The 16,616-nt window shown below is 43.4% G+C and overlaps 1 protein-coding gene across 1 annotated transcript in view; it reads left to right on the forward strand.

Annotated features, from left to right (window-relative positions):
* The window catches only part of DVL2 (dishevelled segment polarity protein 2), a 203,316-nt gene that overhangs the window by 107,733 nt on the left and 78,967 nt on the right, over positions 1–16,616 (forward strand). Inside the window, exons 3-5 of the mRNA XM_086946102.1 lie at positions 1,353–1,501; positions 2,204–2,313; positions 12,754–12,886. Of these exons, the coding sequence (XP_086802228.1) occupies positions 1,353–1,501; positions 2,204–2,313; positions 12,754–12,886 (392 nt within the window). The remainder of the gene's footprint in view (positions 1–1,352; positions 1,502–2,203; positions 2,314–12,753; positions 12,887–16,616) is intronic.

Genomic DNA, 16,616 nt, shown 5'->3' on the forward strand with positions numbered 1-16,616 from the left:
GCGTTTATTGTTTATTAAATCCCACACTGGCATCAGTGTGGGTTTTATGTGCTGGGACGTTAGGTACCAAACTTCCCAGACTTCAATAAAGCCATCCTGGAGCTGTGGAGTTCATGTTGACAAACTCTCAGCCCATACATTCAAAATGGCTTCATTGCACTTACAATAACTATGAATGGCAAGAAAACTCTAGGGCCATATTGCTCTTGCAGCTATGCCCTCATCTATGTATGGAGCACCCTGCCTTTTAGGGCTGTAAGGCCTTTTAGAGGGGTGACTTACACATGCCACAGCCAGTGTTGGTGGACATGGCTCACAGGGATGTGTGCCAAGTCGACTCTTCGGTTTGGTCTGCGCCAAAACACGCAGCCTGCCATGGCAGTGTAGCGGTCTTAAGATCAGGGGTCTCTGAGGGTGGCACAATACATGCAACCGCCTGATTTGCAGGATCCCAGCACAGTCAAGTTGGCATCAGGTATCTGGCAAAAAGTTAAGGGGTAACCTTGGGAAAAGGGGCACTTTCCTACAATTAGTTTCACTAGCTTCCCCACTTTTGCCTAGTTCAGCTTTTCATTCAGTGATCTTCTAGTTTGCTCCACCCCCTTTGTTTCTCAGAAATAGTATTCACTAGGCTCCAGTCCTGAGGAAGCCCTTGAAACATTTGGGGATAAAACATCAACAGTATGATTCAGAGAATAACAGGCAACACTTCAAAATTGGCTTTGTATTGCGTAGGGGCTGTGAGGAGTTAATTCTCCTGCTATACCTTAATTTCACAGGAGATTATTCTTTCAGACATTCCTCCCATACTTTACTTCATAATATTTAAGGGCCTGTGTTTAAGTTCAAAAGATCCCTTAACCTTTTTCAGTAATTCCACTCTCCACTGGTAATGGTTTTTACTTTCCATTGTTCACGTGTTACTAAAAATTGTTTGACTTCCAAATATCTTGTCCTTCTAATACCTTTTAGTCATTGGCAATCAAAAAAATTAATAATAATGAAGATTTATTGAAATAACACACAGCAGAGAATGCTTGACTTCAGAACAAGTAAATGGTCTCTTGTTTTTAAACTAATTTAAATATAACTAGGCATATTATATTTATGGTGTCTTAAGAATTGGAGTTAAACTGTCCCTAGTTTCAAGGACCCTACCGGTCCCTTATTTTTTTTTTAAACCGTGCCACTGGTGCCATGACTATTGCATAAGGGATCTTCTCCGTCACCTGGGGGTTAAGTTCAGGCACGTTGGTAGAGACCTAATACTCCATTGGAAACAGCCCTTGGGGTGAGTGGTGTTTTCGCTGCCTGTTCATTGCAAAGCCCCCTTTTATTTGTATTTTTAACAGCTGGTATCTTCAGAGACCCCTCCGCCGGAAGTGGCTATTCCGTCACCAGTGGAAGTCCGGCCTGAGCCTTCTCCCCCTCCACCACCAATTCCTCCACCCCCTGCAGAGCGCACGAGTGGCATCGGAGATTCCCGGCCCCCCTCATTCCAGTGAGTAATATGCTGTTTTTAGTTTTTGTTCAGCGGACCGTGTACGCTGGTCAGGTGAGTGATGGGAAAACACAGGAGCTTGCTTAGATCATTTTGGAAGGCTTGGTGCTAGGGAGTGTGCTGCTGCAAGATTGCCTGTTTGCTACAGCTTGGAGGTTCAGAAAACTACAAGAGTATGTTCTGTAGTGTGAGATTAGCAGGTTCATTTGCACAGGTTCATGGCACACTAAATGCAAAATAAAGTTTTTGCCTGTTAGTAGTTATCAAATTTGCCTCCTTTGAAAATCAGTTGTCCTTTCTGTGTCCTGACTTTTCATGTAATGCATTGTTGCTGTTCCAAAATACATGCCATATTGGTACCTATTTTAATAAGTGCCCCTTTAAATGGTACTCATTTTAGTGACCTTAGGAGGGTGCGGGGTGAGTCAGCGCTGTCCCGGTTTCATACTGGTGGCCTGCATGTTACATCCGATGTCAAAAGTGAGCAGTCCAGCTGGATAGCGTCGTGGCATTCCAGCCATGGGTCTATAGTAGTTAAAGCTAAGGGCCGGGACAAGACGTCTCATCGTAGGGCAGGTTCTTTCACTGCAGGGTGTCCCTTTGTTGCATTGCCAGAGGACTGCGATGGACAGAAACCTTGTGTTAAATTATTTCAGAATTCTTTGTGGTTTGTCTCCTCTTAATTGGTCATTTTTTTTGTAGCCCAAACATTTCAGGCAGTCGGGAGAATTTGGAGCAGGACACCGAAACGGAGTCTGTGATTTCAATCAGGCGGGAGCGACCTCCTCGCAGAAGGGAGCCCCCCGAGCTTGGTAAGGACCCCACATGAACTGTAGTTTACACCTTCACTTTGCATCTGTTTTAAGCTATGGGTAACGCCAGTGAGTTCAGAGATGAGCTCATTGAATCCTTCCGTTTCTGTATAATAGAATCTAAAGATCCTTATTTGTTTACGGATAATGTTGCCAGTCTGACGCCGGCTATTGTCCGCTTCCACAAAACCAGCTTTCAAGGCGACAAGACACCCTTCCGAATCTGAGCCCAATGCTCAGCTTGCAAAATCTAGAATCCACCCTGTCTCGTAACCATTGTTACTGGTAAGTAACTTTTTTTTATACAGAGTGCCAGAAATCCAGCAAGCATTGTTATTCAGAGCCCTCTGATGAGAGGAGCAATCCTGTCAGTGAATCCGAGATTCTGGAATAGATTATAAATCGATATAAACTCCATAAAAACAGGTCACTAGCAAAATACAGAAGCTAAGACTTTAAAGCTAACGCTATGCCAAGCAGGATGCTCATAGTGAAAGCGCTCTTCACGAGAGGTTGGAATTGACCATAAAAAATGCACCAGGAACTAAAAGCGATGCCAGAGGCATTTCTTTCCTTTGCTGCTCTTTTTAATATTTGGTGCATAACTCTAAAACTAATTTATCAGATGGGTGATGTCAAAAACTCCTTTTGAAGGTTGATGAAAAAAATGAGTTGATGCACATAAGTATATTGTCAGATGCACGTACCAGCACCACTGAAATAAGTCTGGCTTACCCTTTTCTTACAAAGATGTCCCTTGTTCTAGAAAACTGTAAACATTACCATGTCTATTTTATTCATGTCTTATTTCGAACATTTGTGCTGCTCTACAGCTCGAATCCACAGAGAGCAATGAATGTTTAGGTGACATGTAGTCGGGTAGTCACTCGAACAGGGTAGGAAACCTCTTTTGGAAACTCAATAGTCTATTCTTAATTCATCCTCCTAGGATTAAAGAAAACGCAATGTCCTGGATCATGCATTTAGAATTGTTTCTTTTTTTGTAAACACGAGCATTCTAAAGTCATGGAGTATCGTCCTCTCAGGAAGCTGTGTTTGACTTGCGTTTTCTTAGTCAATTGATTATCTGCATTTATATTTGTGAATAAAGTGCAGGCTTTGTATTGAGTATTACCAGCCCTTGGGGTATGTTTTCACAATAACTAATGTGACCTTCTTTGTAAAGCTAAAATAAAAAGAGGGTACTGGAGACCTCAAGTGATATGTATGCAATTATTTAGATGTGGCTGAGCCAGAAGTGGTTGAGTCTGCTGTGAAGACAGGTTGTTTTATTGATAATCTTCCCCTGTAAGGTAAAACCATTCCACCATTTCCATGAAAAAAAATCTGGGGAAACTGTGATAGTCTATTGTGATAAAGTTAACCACTCTGGGTTTTCTTTGATTCTTCCATGTCTGTGACTAACCAAGTTAAACTGCTTGTGTTACACTGGAGACATTTTCTAAACGTACTAGATTGGATCCTGTATTTCTTGCCTGAAGACAATTACAAAAGCAATCATAGGGTCGGAAATGTACTACAGTAATGAACATGGTTGTCATGACCTAATAGAACATTCAAATAGTGTTGCAGAACACGGCTGACATGATGATGACTAACATGCCTACCTAAATGAAGGCATGTCTCTTGCCCTTCAAGGCTTTGATGGTTGCAAGGGAATTCCAGAACTCATTTTAAGATTCTTGCAGTTCTCCATAATGCAATTTATGAATGTGCTGCTGACTATATGAAGGAGTAGCTTGAAATTGATTGTCCTATCCACTGCTTTCTCCCTTAGTATAAGATGCTGCTGAATCCATAGCAAACGAAACGAGCTAGGAGGGGGGGGCAAACTGTACCAGTTTCATGCACTGGAACTTGTTACCATAGTTGTTTTTGTGTCATCAGTGACCTGTCGCACTGTACAAGATCAGTAGCCGATTTGTTCCCATCCTGTTGGTTTGACAGTATTTAAATGCTCTTGCTTATTTTTAGTATTGCACAAGAAAGAACCATGATGCGTCACACTATAGGTAATGAGGGCAAGAAACCGATCTTATGGTGTTAGTTAGGCTGATTTATGCATTACTGGGCAGAAACTCTCCCAAAACATGGTGGCTCTATACACTGTTTCACGAAGGCCAGGCCCTTCTGGCTTGATGTGTTGTAAAGCTCTTCAAGAGCTACAAGTTTACCTTTCGTGTATGCTGGTGAGACTCAGATTCACATAAACGTCTCCAGTGATTCGGGCAGTTGTCGAGCAGGAAGCACCTGATCTCCTCCAAGAATACTTCTACTTTCTCTGTGCAATCCATGTGTAATTCTTTTTTGGCAAGACATGCCACCCTGCCCTATGGCAGCCCTTGCTAGCCCTGTTTGTTATCCCGCTATTGAGGTCGACACTCCTGCATGCCCAATGAAAGACCTCCCTTTTTTATGTATTTGTTGAAATTGGAGCTGGGCTTCAATGTGATAGCGACATTCAAAGTGCATCCCCTTTTTGAGTGAGTGACTACTATCCTCTCAATCAGGCTGTGCAGTGGCTTAAGGTCATGTCTGTGTAGTTATGGCCTGAAGACACAGACAATCCATTTCACCTTTACCTCTATAGAAATACTGCCAGTCTGTGTACTCTGTGAAATGTTTAAGCCCCTGTAACTATAACCTTGGTCGTCGTCATGTTTGATACATGCATTAAGGATTCCTGTAATTGTTTGTGGGGCTTAACTGGTGTGTGATGGTGTCCATCGGACTTCATGTGTTACTTCATCTGCGTTGTTAAGCTGGTAATGTATACCTTGGCCATCACCGCCTACAGATACATTTTCCTGACCCTCTCTCTGCTGTCGCTGTCCCTGAAATTAATGTATTGCCTCTCGAATCTTTTCTGGATTCACATGCTGGGCATTATTCTGCCATCTAGTGGTTGAGTGCAGACTACTGCGGTACTTTTTAGGTCGAGCCTAGAGTCCGCGCGCATGCGCTGCGAGGCATGTCTATTGAGTTGGGGATGTGAAGCTCCACCCACATTTTTCATTGGCTTGTGTCTCTGTCCACTGTAGACTGCAGCTGTTCTTTAGTCAAAAGTCTTGTTAGTTCCTCCTTAATACCACCTCGTCTTATTTTGTAATCTCCAATGGCGACACCCCCTGCTTTGTGCATCGTTGCTCGGGAGGCTTTAATTACAGCCTCCGAGCACTCTTTTCTCAAATAACTTTCACAATTACTTGAGGGAAAAGCTTAATTTCTTCTCCTGCAGCAGTTTGCTGCTCTGCCCAACCGCCTTCTTCCGCTCCCAGTCTCTGCTGATAGCAGCCACCCACCATTTCTTTTCATTTCAGTTACTTTTGTTACAATCTCGTCAACCACGTGGGTGCTGCGATTGAATCAGGGGAAAAAAGTCTCTATTTACTTTTGGTGCAATCGCAGCAACCACATGGGTGACGTGATTGTAACAAAAGTAATAAACTAAAAGAAATGGCAGGCAGCCGCTTTCAGCATGCAAAGAAATAGAAAAAAAAGTTTCTATTTCTTTGCATGCTGAAAGTGGTCGCCTGCATTTCATTACTTTTGTTACATTCGGGTCATCCACGCGAATGCTGTGATTGTAACAAAAGTACATACATAATTACTGCTGCTGGGCGGGGTTGCTGTCCTCAGCCCCAGCAGTGAAGTCTGAGTTTCATGTCACAAAGAGAGCTGCTGAAGGCTGGCACGTGTGAAACCCTGACAGCAAGCAGTAAAACGTATGTCGAGAAGCATTATTCTTTGTGCCTTTTGGTGATAGTAAATACCGGTCTTACAGAAATTCATTTACTTTCAATGACACTTTTTTTTTTCCCCCAGTTGTGTTTTGTGTGGAAGCATACTTTAATACTTTCTTATGGAAAGCAGTGGCTCAAATAAACACGGTCACGTAGGTTCTGACGTAACACAAAGATCAGAGGCTAAGTATGACATGTGACTATCTCTGCTTCCTGCCTGTTGCCTTTCAGAGACACCAGACTATCTAGTAGCGTCTGGTTTTCCCTCAATGCAAGTCCATTCTTAAAACAAGCATTTGCAATGCAATAGATGTCTCATTTACGGGAGTTTATTTTTTCGCATTGTAAATGACAATGTCTTTTATTTTGGTTTTCTTAAAACCTAAATAAAAGGCATTGTCATTTACAATGCCAATAGCTTAAAATCGCGTAAATGCAAGACCTATTGCATTGCAAATGCTTGTTTTTTTTGTTGTTGCGTTATCTATTCGCATTTGGTGGTTCCCTGAGACAGGAGACGTCGGCCCTGGAAACCCCTTTGCGAAGTCATTTATACAAGAGGGTTCAGCACTATACAACAAGTCTTAGTAGTTCAACATCCGTGTTCAAAAACAGACACATGGAAAGATATCCAAATTCAGGGTGTATGTTTCTTAAAGGATTTCTCTTGATTTCTTTTTTTCACAAAGGCAGGAGATCGTTACCAACGCGCTTCGTCTCCCAAAGAGACTTCTTCAGGGCCTCACAAAGCAGTTTTTACAGGGCTACTGGCATCCGTGCCTAATGGACTGAGGTGATCGCTGCTGGCAATCTTGCATATGGTGGCCACTAAATTAATCTGGATTGTGTTTACAGTTACATCTCTCATAATATTAGTAGCTCAGGCGAATTTACATATCTATCTAGCTCTTATTACAGTAAAGGTTGGAGACCCCTACTTGAGATTCTGTCCCAAGTGCCACAGTAAATTTGCCCAGAGGGGCAGCTATCAGGTCTTCAACCTCTGTCTATCAATTGATCATAGCATCAAACACTGTGAGGCGTGTTCAGTGTTAGCAGGCAAAAATGCTCAGAAATGCAGAAAAACCGAGGCGGGCACACTACGCCGCCCTGCATACACAGAAGGGAAGACTTTTTCTGAGGTAGCTCAGATTGTCTAGCGATGGTGAGGGAAACATCAAGGACACAGATGGCTCTGGGGGCAGGATTTAACGCCAAAGAGGACAAGCCCGAACAAGAACCACCAGCTAAAAAAATCAAGAGCATAAGAAACGTACACATGTAACACCTAAGAAAATAGCGGCGCAGAGCTGAAATAGTCCTACTCAAAGCCTCACAAGACAGCTTTGGCATAGAAACATAAGGCAACTGTAAAGGCGAGACTGTGAGCCCCACAAGTCCCAGCACATGGACACTGGTGGAGGACGTCCCTCTAAAAAATCCTTTACGTCGAAAGGTGATCAGAACCGTGATGACAGAGGCGAGGAAAGGCACCCCATCACCGATGAAAAGACTGCCGACATGACTTGATGCCCGAAGAAAGGACGCTTGAAGCCGAGCAAAAGAGGCGCCTCAAAGCCAAAATGGCAACGATCCACCAGAAAGCGGGATTTCAATGCATTCCCTCGAAGAGTTTAGTAACCCTTCTAAACCAGAGGGGGAGAGCGCTCTAGAGGAGAAAGATCAAGGTGAGCTTGAACCACTGTCCATGCCCAAACCCCAGAAAGAGGACCAGGAGATGTTCTTTCTTGAAGAACATCTATATAGGCAAGGATATTCCAGGACTGCAAAAGTACAAACAGCGGCAGGATCTCCACACTAATCACTGGAAGAGTGAGTAGATCCACGCCCATCAAGGCGGTCCCCATCGGATGACTTGCAATAGATTGTTCACTAGTGAGGAGGGCTATAGACCAGTATGGTGTACAACTGGAGGAGGAAAAGGTGCAGGCTTATTTCATTTTGGAGTCTTATACCTTTACAAAGCAGGAATTAATTCTTGCCTATGCTGCCAAGAATTTTGGATCAGGCCATGGAGGTATTCAAGGAGTTAAAATACAAGCCCTCGCACATGGACCCCTTTAATTTATCAGGGCTAACGCAGAGGCCACTACCATGATAAAAGACAAAGTTCCCAAAACAACTGGCCCACCTCTTGAGAAGTAGGGCTAGAGAGTAGAGATGGTGGTGCAAAATGTTGCAAGAGGAGCAGCAACGCAATGGGGAATTGCAAATTTGAATGCCCTGCTGAACAGCTGCGTGCACCATCAATGGGAAGAAACCTGGGAACTTATCTCTCTGAACAGTCCCAAAAGAGGGCAGCCTCTTAGATAGAGGAGGGATAAACCATCACAAATGATTGCTTAAAGTCCGCTCTGGAGACTGCACCCTTGGAATACATGCCTGGCTACGAGTGTCGGGCTTCAAACACATGTACAGGCCAACATCAATGCCCCTTTCACTGGAGGACACTTATTCGGATTGTCAGTGAACAAAACGTTTTAACAAATTAAAAAGTACAACAAAACATTAAAGGCCCTGGAGGTGCTGCAATTCCATTACCATTCACTAAGATGCCCAACTCCCATGAGAAGACAATCCAGAAAAAGAAGCTTCCAAATGTCAACACCATTGTCTTCGTATCAGCAGGTAGAATCACAGCATCAAACACAGCATTAGTGGCAATTACCTACAACTCCATGCAAGCCCTTTCGGGCAGAGCAAGAAGTCAGTTCTCCAAAGGAAGGGGCTCTTCGAACAAGTCACTTCACACAACAGCTCCATCATACAGCCTCTTTAGTGGGGCAGTAAAGGAGGGTTCCTCCAAGAAAGGAAGGATATCACATCAGACCAGTAGCTGCTCTATATCCTCCAGCATGGCTACTGCAGAGCTAATAAAAACACCCAAGCATAAAGCCAAAGAAAAGATCACATACGCAAGTAAACCGGCTACGTTTACAACAGAAGATAGAGGAATCCCTGCAAAAACAGCAATTGAAAAGATACATTCTACAGAGATCATTCGGGGAATCGTGACTGCATACTTCCTGGTACCAAAGCCAGACAACAGACTCCGCCCAGTTCTCGATCGGTGCTTTCTACCCAAATTCATAAAAACTGAATTACAACACAGCAAGAAGTAATTCTGCAACTCTGGAGAAAGGACTATATGGCAACAAAGTATCTCAATGACACCTAGCTGCAAGTGCTAGTGAACTGCAAGCACAAGAGATAGCTACTCTGTTTTGTAATAAACCAGGTTTTGCCAAAGTCCACACCCATGATATTTGCAAAATGCTTGGCTGGCGTACCGGCACACCAGAGAAGAAAGAAACACACGTATAACTGTATCTAGGCGACTAGCTAGTAAAAGCAAGCTCCTTCACTCAATTTCAAAAGAGCACCAAGACTGTCGGGCACACACTACTAAAGCTGGGGTTTTCTATAAAACTAGAGTAATCTTCACCTGTACTGGAAAGGGAAAAGATTTTTCTGGGAGCAAGACTCAATACGGTAGTACCAGGGACCTTCCCACAATCAAAAGGATCCAGGCAGTAACAGACCAAGCTTGCAGTTACCAGAGGGGAAGTCTCTTGACCGTGGAAAGTTGTTGAGAATATTGGTGTCCTGCATCTAGCGGATTCCAAATGCCATGTTACAAATGAGAACATTTTAAGAATGGATCCAAAACCATGATCACAAGCAATGGGGAGTTGGGTAGATCTGGTGGTTTCAACACCGAAGGTGCAAGAGGAAATGACATGGTGGGACTTGAGCTACACAACAGTGGGCACACTCCACCTGCAACGAACTCTACTGGGGACCATCTCAGTAGACGCATCCCACACATGATGAGGAGCACACATGGGAAACCCCAACATCAAAACTCCCTGATCTCTCCCAAGTTACAGTCCCCTGTGGTCTTGGTGTTCAGTATCCCGGCATTCCTGTTCCAGACTTCTAGAACTTCTAATTTGATGCGAAGGTACTTTTCGCTAACAAGATTCACTTTGACTATATGTGAGATCCTCCGCTTGTAGGGGAAAGGTCTCCCGTCAAAACTTTAACATCGTGGGGCCATAACCAGACATCTATAGGAAAGATCTGAACCTGGAAGCGGGTCATAAATGTTGCCTTTTCCCTCGAGCCATAATACTCTGCTGAAGAGCTGCTGTCTATCCCATTGACTGAATATTGCTTTCCTCCAATGTGTCCAGAGGGCTCAACTGTCCCGAAGTCTAATTAACTCCTAATAACGTTCCTGGCTCTGTTTTAGCTGTTTCTCCACCAAAGGAAAGAGAAGTAACTATGGGAAACACAGGAGCCATAAGAGCAGAGATGAGAATGAGCCGCCACATAAACAGAAAACAAAGGAATGTTACTAGTTACTCAAAGTGCAGAACAGAGGGGATAACGTAAGCCCCACTCCTTCCTGACCAAGAACAGGGGAGGAGCGTCTACACCATATTCCTCCTCTTTGTAATCTGCTTTGGACAAGAGTGCATTCTGTGCAAGACCCCTGTTCCTTTTGTCTCCTGTCCCAATACAAACTCTCCACACCCGAGTTACTCCACACCACCACCACTGGATGTCTGTCTATTTACCACCTTTTTGATGAGCTCACAGAAGAAAAACGTTATGTACCATTGTATTAAAGCAAGATCTCATATGTGAGGCCCTTGTCATTTTCTAGATGCCTTATCCCAAACCAAAATCGAGGCCTGTAGCGGCCACTTTGCAAGACTTTGAAGCCTAACATCTATACCCATGTACCTTCCACTCTCCATCCTTCTAAAACCAGTAAAATGGCATGTGTAAAAAAAAACAAAAAAACTTTACACCACTGAAATTGTATCCTTTTTTTATCTATATTTTTCTTTGATACACTAGTCCGGACTTCCTGGTCCTCTCAGTAGCTTGACAACTCTACACTACTCGGGATTTAACCTCTGCAGTCCCCTGGAAATGACAGCAAAAGGCTGAACTCTGTAGAAAAGAAAGTATGTCTTACCTCTTCCACTTTAAAGAGGGTCACCACACCTGCCACCTCCTCAGCACTATCCTTCGTCAATGCACCAGAGAGCTGGGGAATTCCTTGGACCACTTCATTAATGTCCTTTCTGGAGATGGTGTAGAAAACTTCAAAAGCAAAAGAAGAGATAATTGCTTCTGATGAGAGAAGTGCTGCTAAGGACCCAGCAGATTTGCCTGCTGTGTGAAAGTTTGTTGGTTACAAAGCAGCATTCACAACTATTCTGTTCTCCATCAAAGTACTGCTTCTGTGCCTCTGAGCTTAAAATCCACTTGGAATCGGTCCATGTAATTATTGATTTGAGCAGGAGGCTGACTTTTCTTCATAGGAAATTGTAATAAAGCCTTAGAGGTAATTGGTAGCCGATATATTAGACGGAAGCTATCTTGCTGCCATAGAGTTGGTTTCCAGAGTGTGCTTCTTACTTAAATGAACCCAGAATCTAAGGGTATATTAATCATAGTATTAACCTATCTATTGGACTGAGGATCTCAAGAAATAATTTTGCATGTGTTGCCAGTAATAGCTCTATTGCTAACGCTCTACAATTCTTCCATATTTGGGTTAGAAATGGAGCTAAACGTTTCCAGTTTTCCTTAATAACTGCTTGTCTTAAAAATAAAGACTGGCCGATCGGGGGTTGAAAAGACTTTATTTACCTCTTCAAAAAAACATACCATGGGATTTTCATGGTCTTGTTGGGGACTACATTTTATAGTGAAATGTGAATCAAAGGACAAATCAAGGCTTGCCTTACAGCCCCCATTTTGACTTATGCCATTCTCAACATAAGGCGAACGAGCCAACAAATCTACTTGAAGTAAATGTTCTTGCACTAGCATGTAGATGTGGTTTAGAAGCTTCTTTTGATTTGCTACCACTAACAAACTCCCCCTTGACAGCTGTTTTGCTAACATAAGTTTTTTTTTTTTTTTTTAAAAAAGACCTTGGAATGACATTTCAAGAATATCCTTCTCCATGGACTCTTTGGGATCTATCTTAAATCTTTGATTTGGCTTGTATTTTAATCCCTTTTTCTAGAACATAAATTGTTCTCTCATTTGCTTAAATCTTTTACACATCAGTAAACTGTAATGCCAGATCATTGAATTCTTTATCATGAGAGGTCTGTTTGACAAGCTAGACTTGGCTCTTTTTAAATCATTTTCAATTGTGATGTTTGATTCTGTGATTCCAGTTTGTACTAGTAACATTTAAAATGATTCTCTGTTTGTTCATGGTGCCTTTAGTTTAATCTGGGCTTCACCACAGAATGTGGATTCAGGGTTCAGAATGCTTTAGTTGGAGCTCTAGAATCTTTTACGGGGAGTACATGCTCCCCGGCTTCTAAAGCAGGCAACCTAATTCTTCAGAGGAGACCCAGTACAAATGCCCATGCGTGGCTACCTCCTGGTCAGAAGGCTTGCAAGGTTCTCACTCTGATGTCTGGTCTGATTGCCGCACCCATTGCCTATGCTGTACTGTTATTCTTTTGCTCCTTCAGTAAATTGGGAACATGCAGAGCAGAATAGGTAGTTGGGTGAATATTTTTGATTAAACATTTATCAGTATTGAAGTGGTTAAGCAAGATGTAACAACTCTGTTTGATATACATAATATATTTTTTCCTTTGTTTTTTTTCAGCTGCTCAGCGAATTAATGGGCAGACGCGCATGGACCGTCATCTAGCTGGATACGAGAGTTCTTCCACGTTACTTACCAGCGAGATTGAGACAACTAGCATGTGTGATTCTGAAGAAGATGATACTATGAGCAGGCGAGCATCTTCTATAAATGTACTTTCTTTTTCCTGGGGAACAGCACACTCCTTTGGGGTTGAGTTCTCCACAGCTTTCTCATGCTACTATAATATCGTGCATAACTGCAGGCAACATCATCATCTTAGTTCTCTAGCCGGTGCCAAACGAGCAGGCCTTCTAAACTTCACTGTCCCTAAAAATGATCCACTGAATACCATTTCTGAAATCACTGTCCCACATTAAACTATGCAGCCCATGTGCCCAACTCTTCCCACCCTGAAAATCCATTGATGCTTACCCTAAGCATTACACACCTTCCTTGTCCACCCATTTCTCACCAAAATATAGGCCATTCCCTTCCTGATTCCTCCTCTTCCATCCTCCTTTTGAGCTATACTGCATGCTTGATCTTTTTCTTTACTTTATTACCTTGATAAACATTTTCTCAAAAAGCACAAAAGAAAAGGTTCTGCCGTCCTCAAGTTTGACATATTGGGCCAAGCGCTAATACAAAGAATGCCCAAGTGTCCAGATCTACTGTTTGGACACTTTGGCAGACTTTTTATGAGCCCTTGGCCTAATATAAAGTTGGCAAATGTCCATAGGACCAGGTGCATGTTTTGTGTCCAGACTGTAAGGGGCAGACACAAACCTCTGCTAAGGAAGCCTGGTATGGATAACTCAGCCCATTGGGTTGTTAGGCCTTTCACCTGCTCCTGGATTCTGTTGCACATTTTCTTGTGTAGTCCTTTGAAGGCTCTCTTCAGAGTGCTTTTCACTACTTTTATCAATCAGTTCTTTAACATTTCTGCTGTACTAGACTTCCTTATATTTGTATCATGATATATATATATATTTGGAGACATTTTATTGATGTTTTCTTCTCTAAGTTGCATCCCTTTTCATGCTCCCTATTGAAGGTGTCACTTGGACAGTATGCCATGGGAATGTTTTGGTGGTCAGCCTTTGTTTGTGCTTCATAGTGTCTAACTTTCCTGCAGATGAACAAAAATCTCTATTCAGAACTTTTTTGTATTTCTTATTGCAAGAAAACATTACACAAGGCATCATGCCTATCTCATAGCTTAAATACCCATTAACTTGTACAGCCTTCCATAGCAGACTAATAATTCTAGCTCTGGAGAGGTCTGCTCAAATGATAACTGGCTCTAAATTAAGCAACATATTGCAAGCCGTGATTAAGAAACCCATCCCAGGCAACCTTCCTAGTTCCTTCAAGAACCACATACTATATTCAGACCTGATTAAACATGTGGTGAAAATATGTTTTTCCTGATAATCCACAGTGCGTGTTTGTTTTCACCCCAGTCACATTCCTGAGCGCAAACTTTGAAAGAAACGTTTACTGATGTTCATTTCCTTATGTGACAGTGCCCTTCTCTCGGCTTTGGTGGAAGGATCCACAAAGAGTGCCTCCCCTACCACCATGGCGAAAAATATTTTAAAATAAAGCAAGTTAGGCCTTAGGTTGCAGTGAAAGAAACATTGAAAGTGCTGACTTCTAATGAGCTCTGACGTTGCTGCAGGTCCTTTAGCGGTCACAATTATATGGAGAGTTTGGCAAGACTCCTCTATCCAGCGTATGACGGGGCTGCTCTGCAGAGTGCATGAGATCAAACTCTTGCCCTTCATATTGCCATTTCCTATTAATCCCTGCTGTCTAAGTCACAATAAGAGCATCTCTTAAGTCACTGGTGTGACACTATACTGCTTCGCATATAAACCTCGGTGCAGTTCAGCACTCTTCCAGCCTAACACAGCTCCGGTGTATGAAATGTTGCTAGCGTTTCAGGTAAATACCTTTAGCACCTTGACACGGTATGAAATGCTATACATAAGCCATAGTTCAACACAAATCATCTTATCCAATGCAGGTCTTGCAGGAAGATCCTCAAGCAGTACATGCTAGATTTCACTGGGAGATGTCATTCCCCAATAGAAATTACATTCTACTTTGACTGCTCAGTGCACTGCAAAGAGAGAATGGAGGCCCAAGTATCCACATTGTGATTACTGACTGCTGGCAAATGAGTTCTGGATATTATGGACATGCCCTGGAGTTCATCAGATCATCTCCCAATATGCTAAGATAAAGGGAAATGAACATTTAATCTGTCTGGACATTATTGTTCAAAATCTGCTAGGTGTGTTCTCCAGGTACATCCTTATTCATACAAAGTCTGATGTTTTAAAGCTTTTCTTGTTTTTGTATTCCTTTAAGCAACTCCAGGGTACAATTTGTCCTAATCACAATTTGGCTGTGCTTCATGATAAGTGAACAAACCTGCAATGAACTAAAACCTCCTCTTCCCTTTGTTATGTGGGCGAACGCCTGAGACCGATAAGTATGTTCTTTAGAGCCAGTCTGCTTGAGCCAGTCATGCTTGGAAAAGGCTGATACGATGAGGATGAAGACCACTAGGCATTTCTGCTCCATTAATTTGCTGATACTGTTAGAATAAATGGTGTGATCAAACCAGACTTGTTCATGAATGCCCAACCGATCCCCTTTGAGTATCATTGGTGAAAGGCTTTACCTTTAAAGAGCTGCCATTTTTTTTTTTTTTTTGGAAGACCTTTATTGTACATTATTCATATACACAGCGGTGTGCCTACAACCCACTGGTAGGGCCGGCCGCAATCAGTGTACCATACGATACATATGAGCCTGAAATCATACGCCAGTAGCACAAGTGCATGAACCAGAAAAGTACAGCTCACGAAGGCACCACAGTTGATCTAAATGCAATGTTCATAGCACACCCATAGATTGTGGCCGTATCGCCCCCATGTGATCTCGGTCTAATTTTCAAGTTGTGCAGAAAGAAAGGCAAGCAACAACAAACCCCAACCCCCCCCCCCACCCTTCTGATCCTGGTCCCAGTGAACAGTCCGAGTCCGGTAGGCATAGTGTGAAAGAGGCAGCCGATTCAACAGATGTCAAGAGGGTCAGCACCAGGGAGGCAACCTGTACTCATACTCCGCAGCCGGTCACAAGCCATAGTGGGGCTCTGCAAGGCAGCCATGCCACACCAATCCTTTATAGCCCACGTTAAACCCCCTACTTGCTCCACAGTGCAGACACTCCACACCAGTCAATCATGTCTCCCGCTCTCAGGTACCACTCAGGCAGATCCACCCTCTCCTTCTGACAAGGCATCAATCACACTCCTTTCGCTGTCAGTGTCAGCTATGGACAGCATATAGAGCGTAAACGGAGCCCACACGTCCCCCGGGCGAGAGTTCGCTGGCAGTCCCTCATAGTAACAATTCAGTTGGTCCCTGCAGTAAGCCATGTCATTCAGCCATAGCTGCACATCAGGCGCTCTCCTCCCACCCCATCCCATAGCAACCCTTCTTTTAGCCAATTGAAGCGCCAGTACCACCAGCCGTCGCGACGGCGCTGCCACACCAGAAGCAATTCCCAAAAGACATAGGCGCACATCCAGCTTCACTTCAGTCACCTCCTTCCAGAAGTCATAGACACGCGAGCATCCCCAGGCCAGGTGCACAAAGTCAGCGTCCTCTGCACCGCACCGGACACACTGAGCAGTAGACGGAAGACCATATCGAACCAGTTGGACCGGCGTGTAATACCACTGTTGTAGAAACTTATAATGCAGAAGGCGGAAATTGCCGTTAATCACATACCCCCCGGTCATAGCACAACACTCGGTCCATTCGTCATCACTCAATGGTTCTGGGAGACTCCTATCCCACCGCGCC

The sequence above is a fragment of the Lissotriton vulgaris genome, chromosome 12 (genome assembly GCF_964263255.1).
Source record: "Lissotriton vulgaris chromosome 12, aLisVul1.2, whole genome shotgun sequence".
NCBI classification, from domain to species: domain Eukaryota; kingdom Metazoa; phylum Chordata; class Amphibia; order Caudata; family Salamandridae; genus Lissotriton; species Lissotriton vulgaris.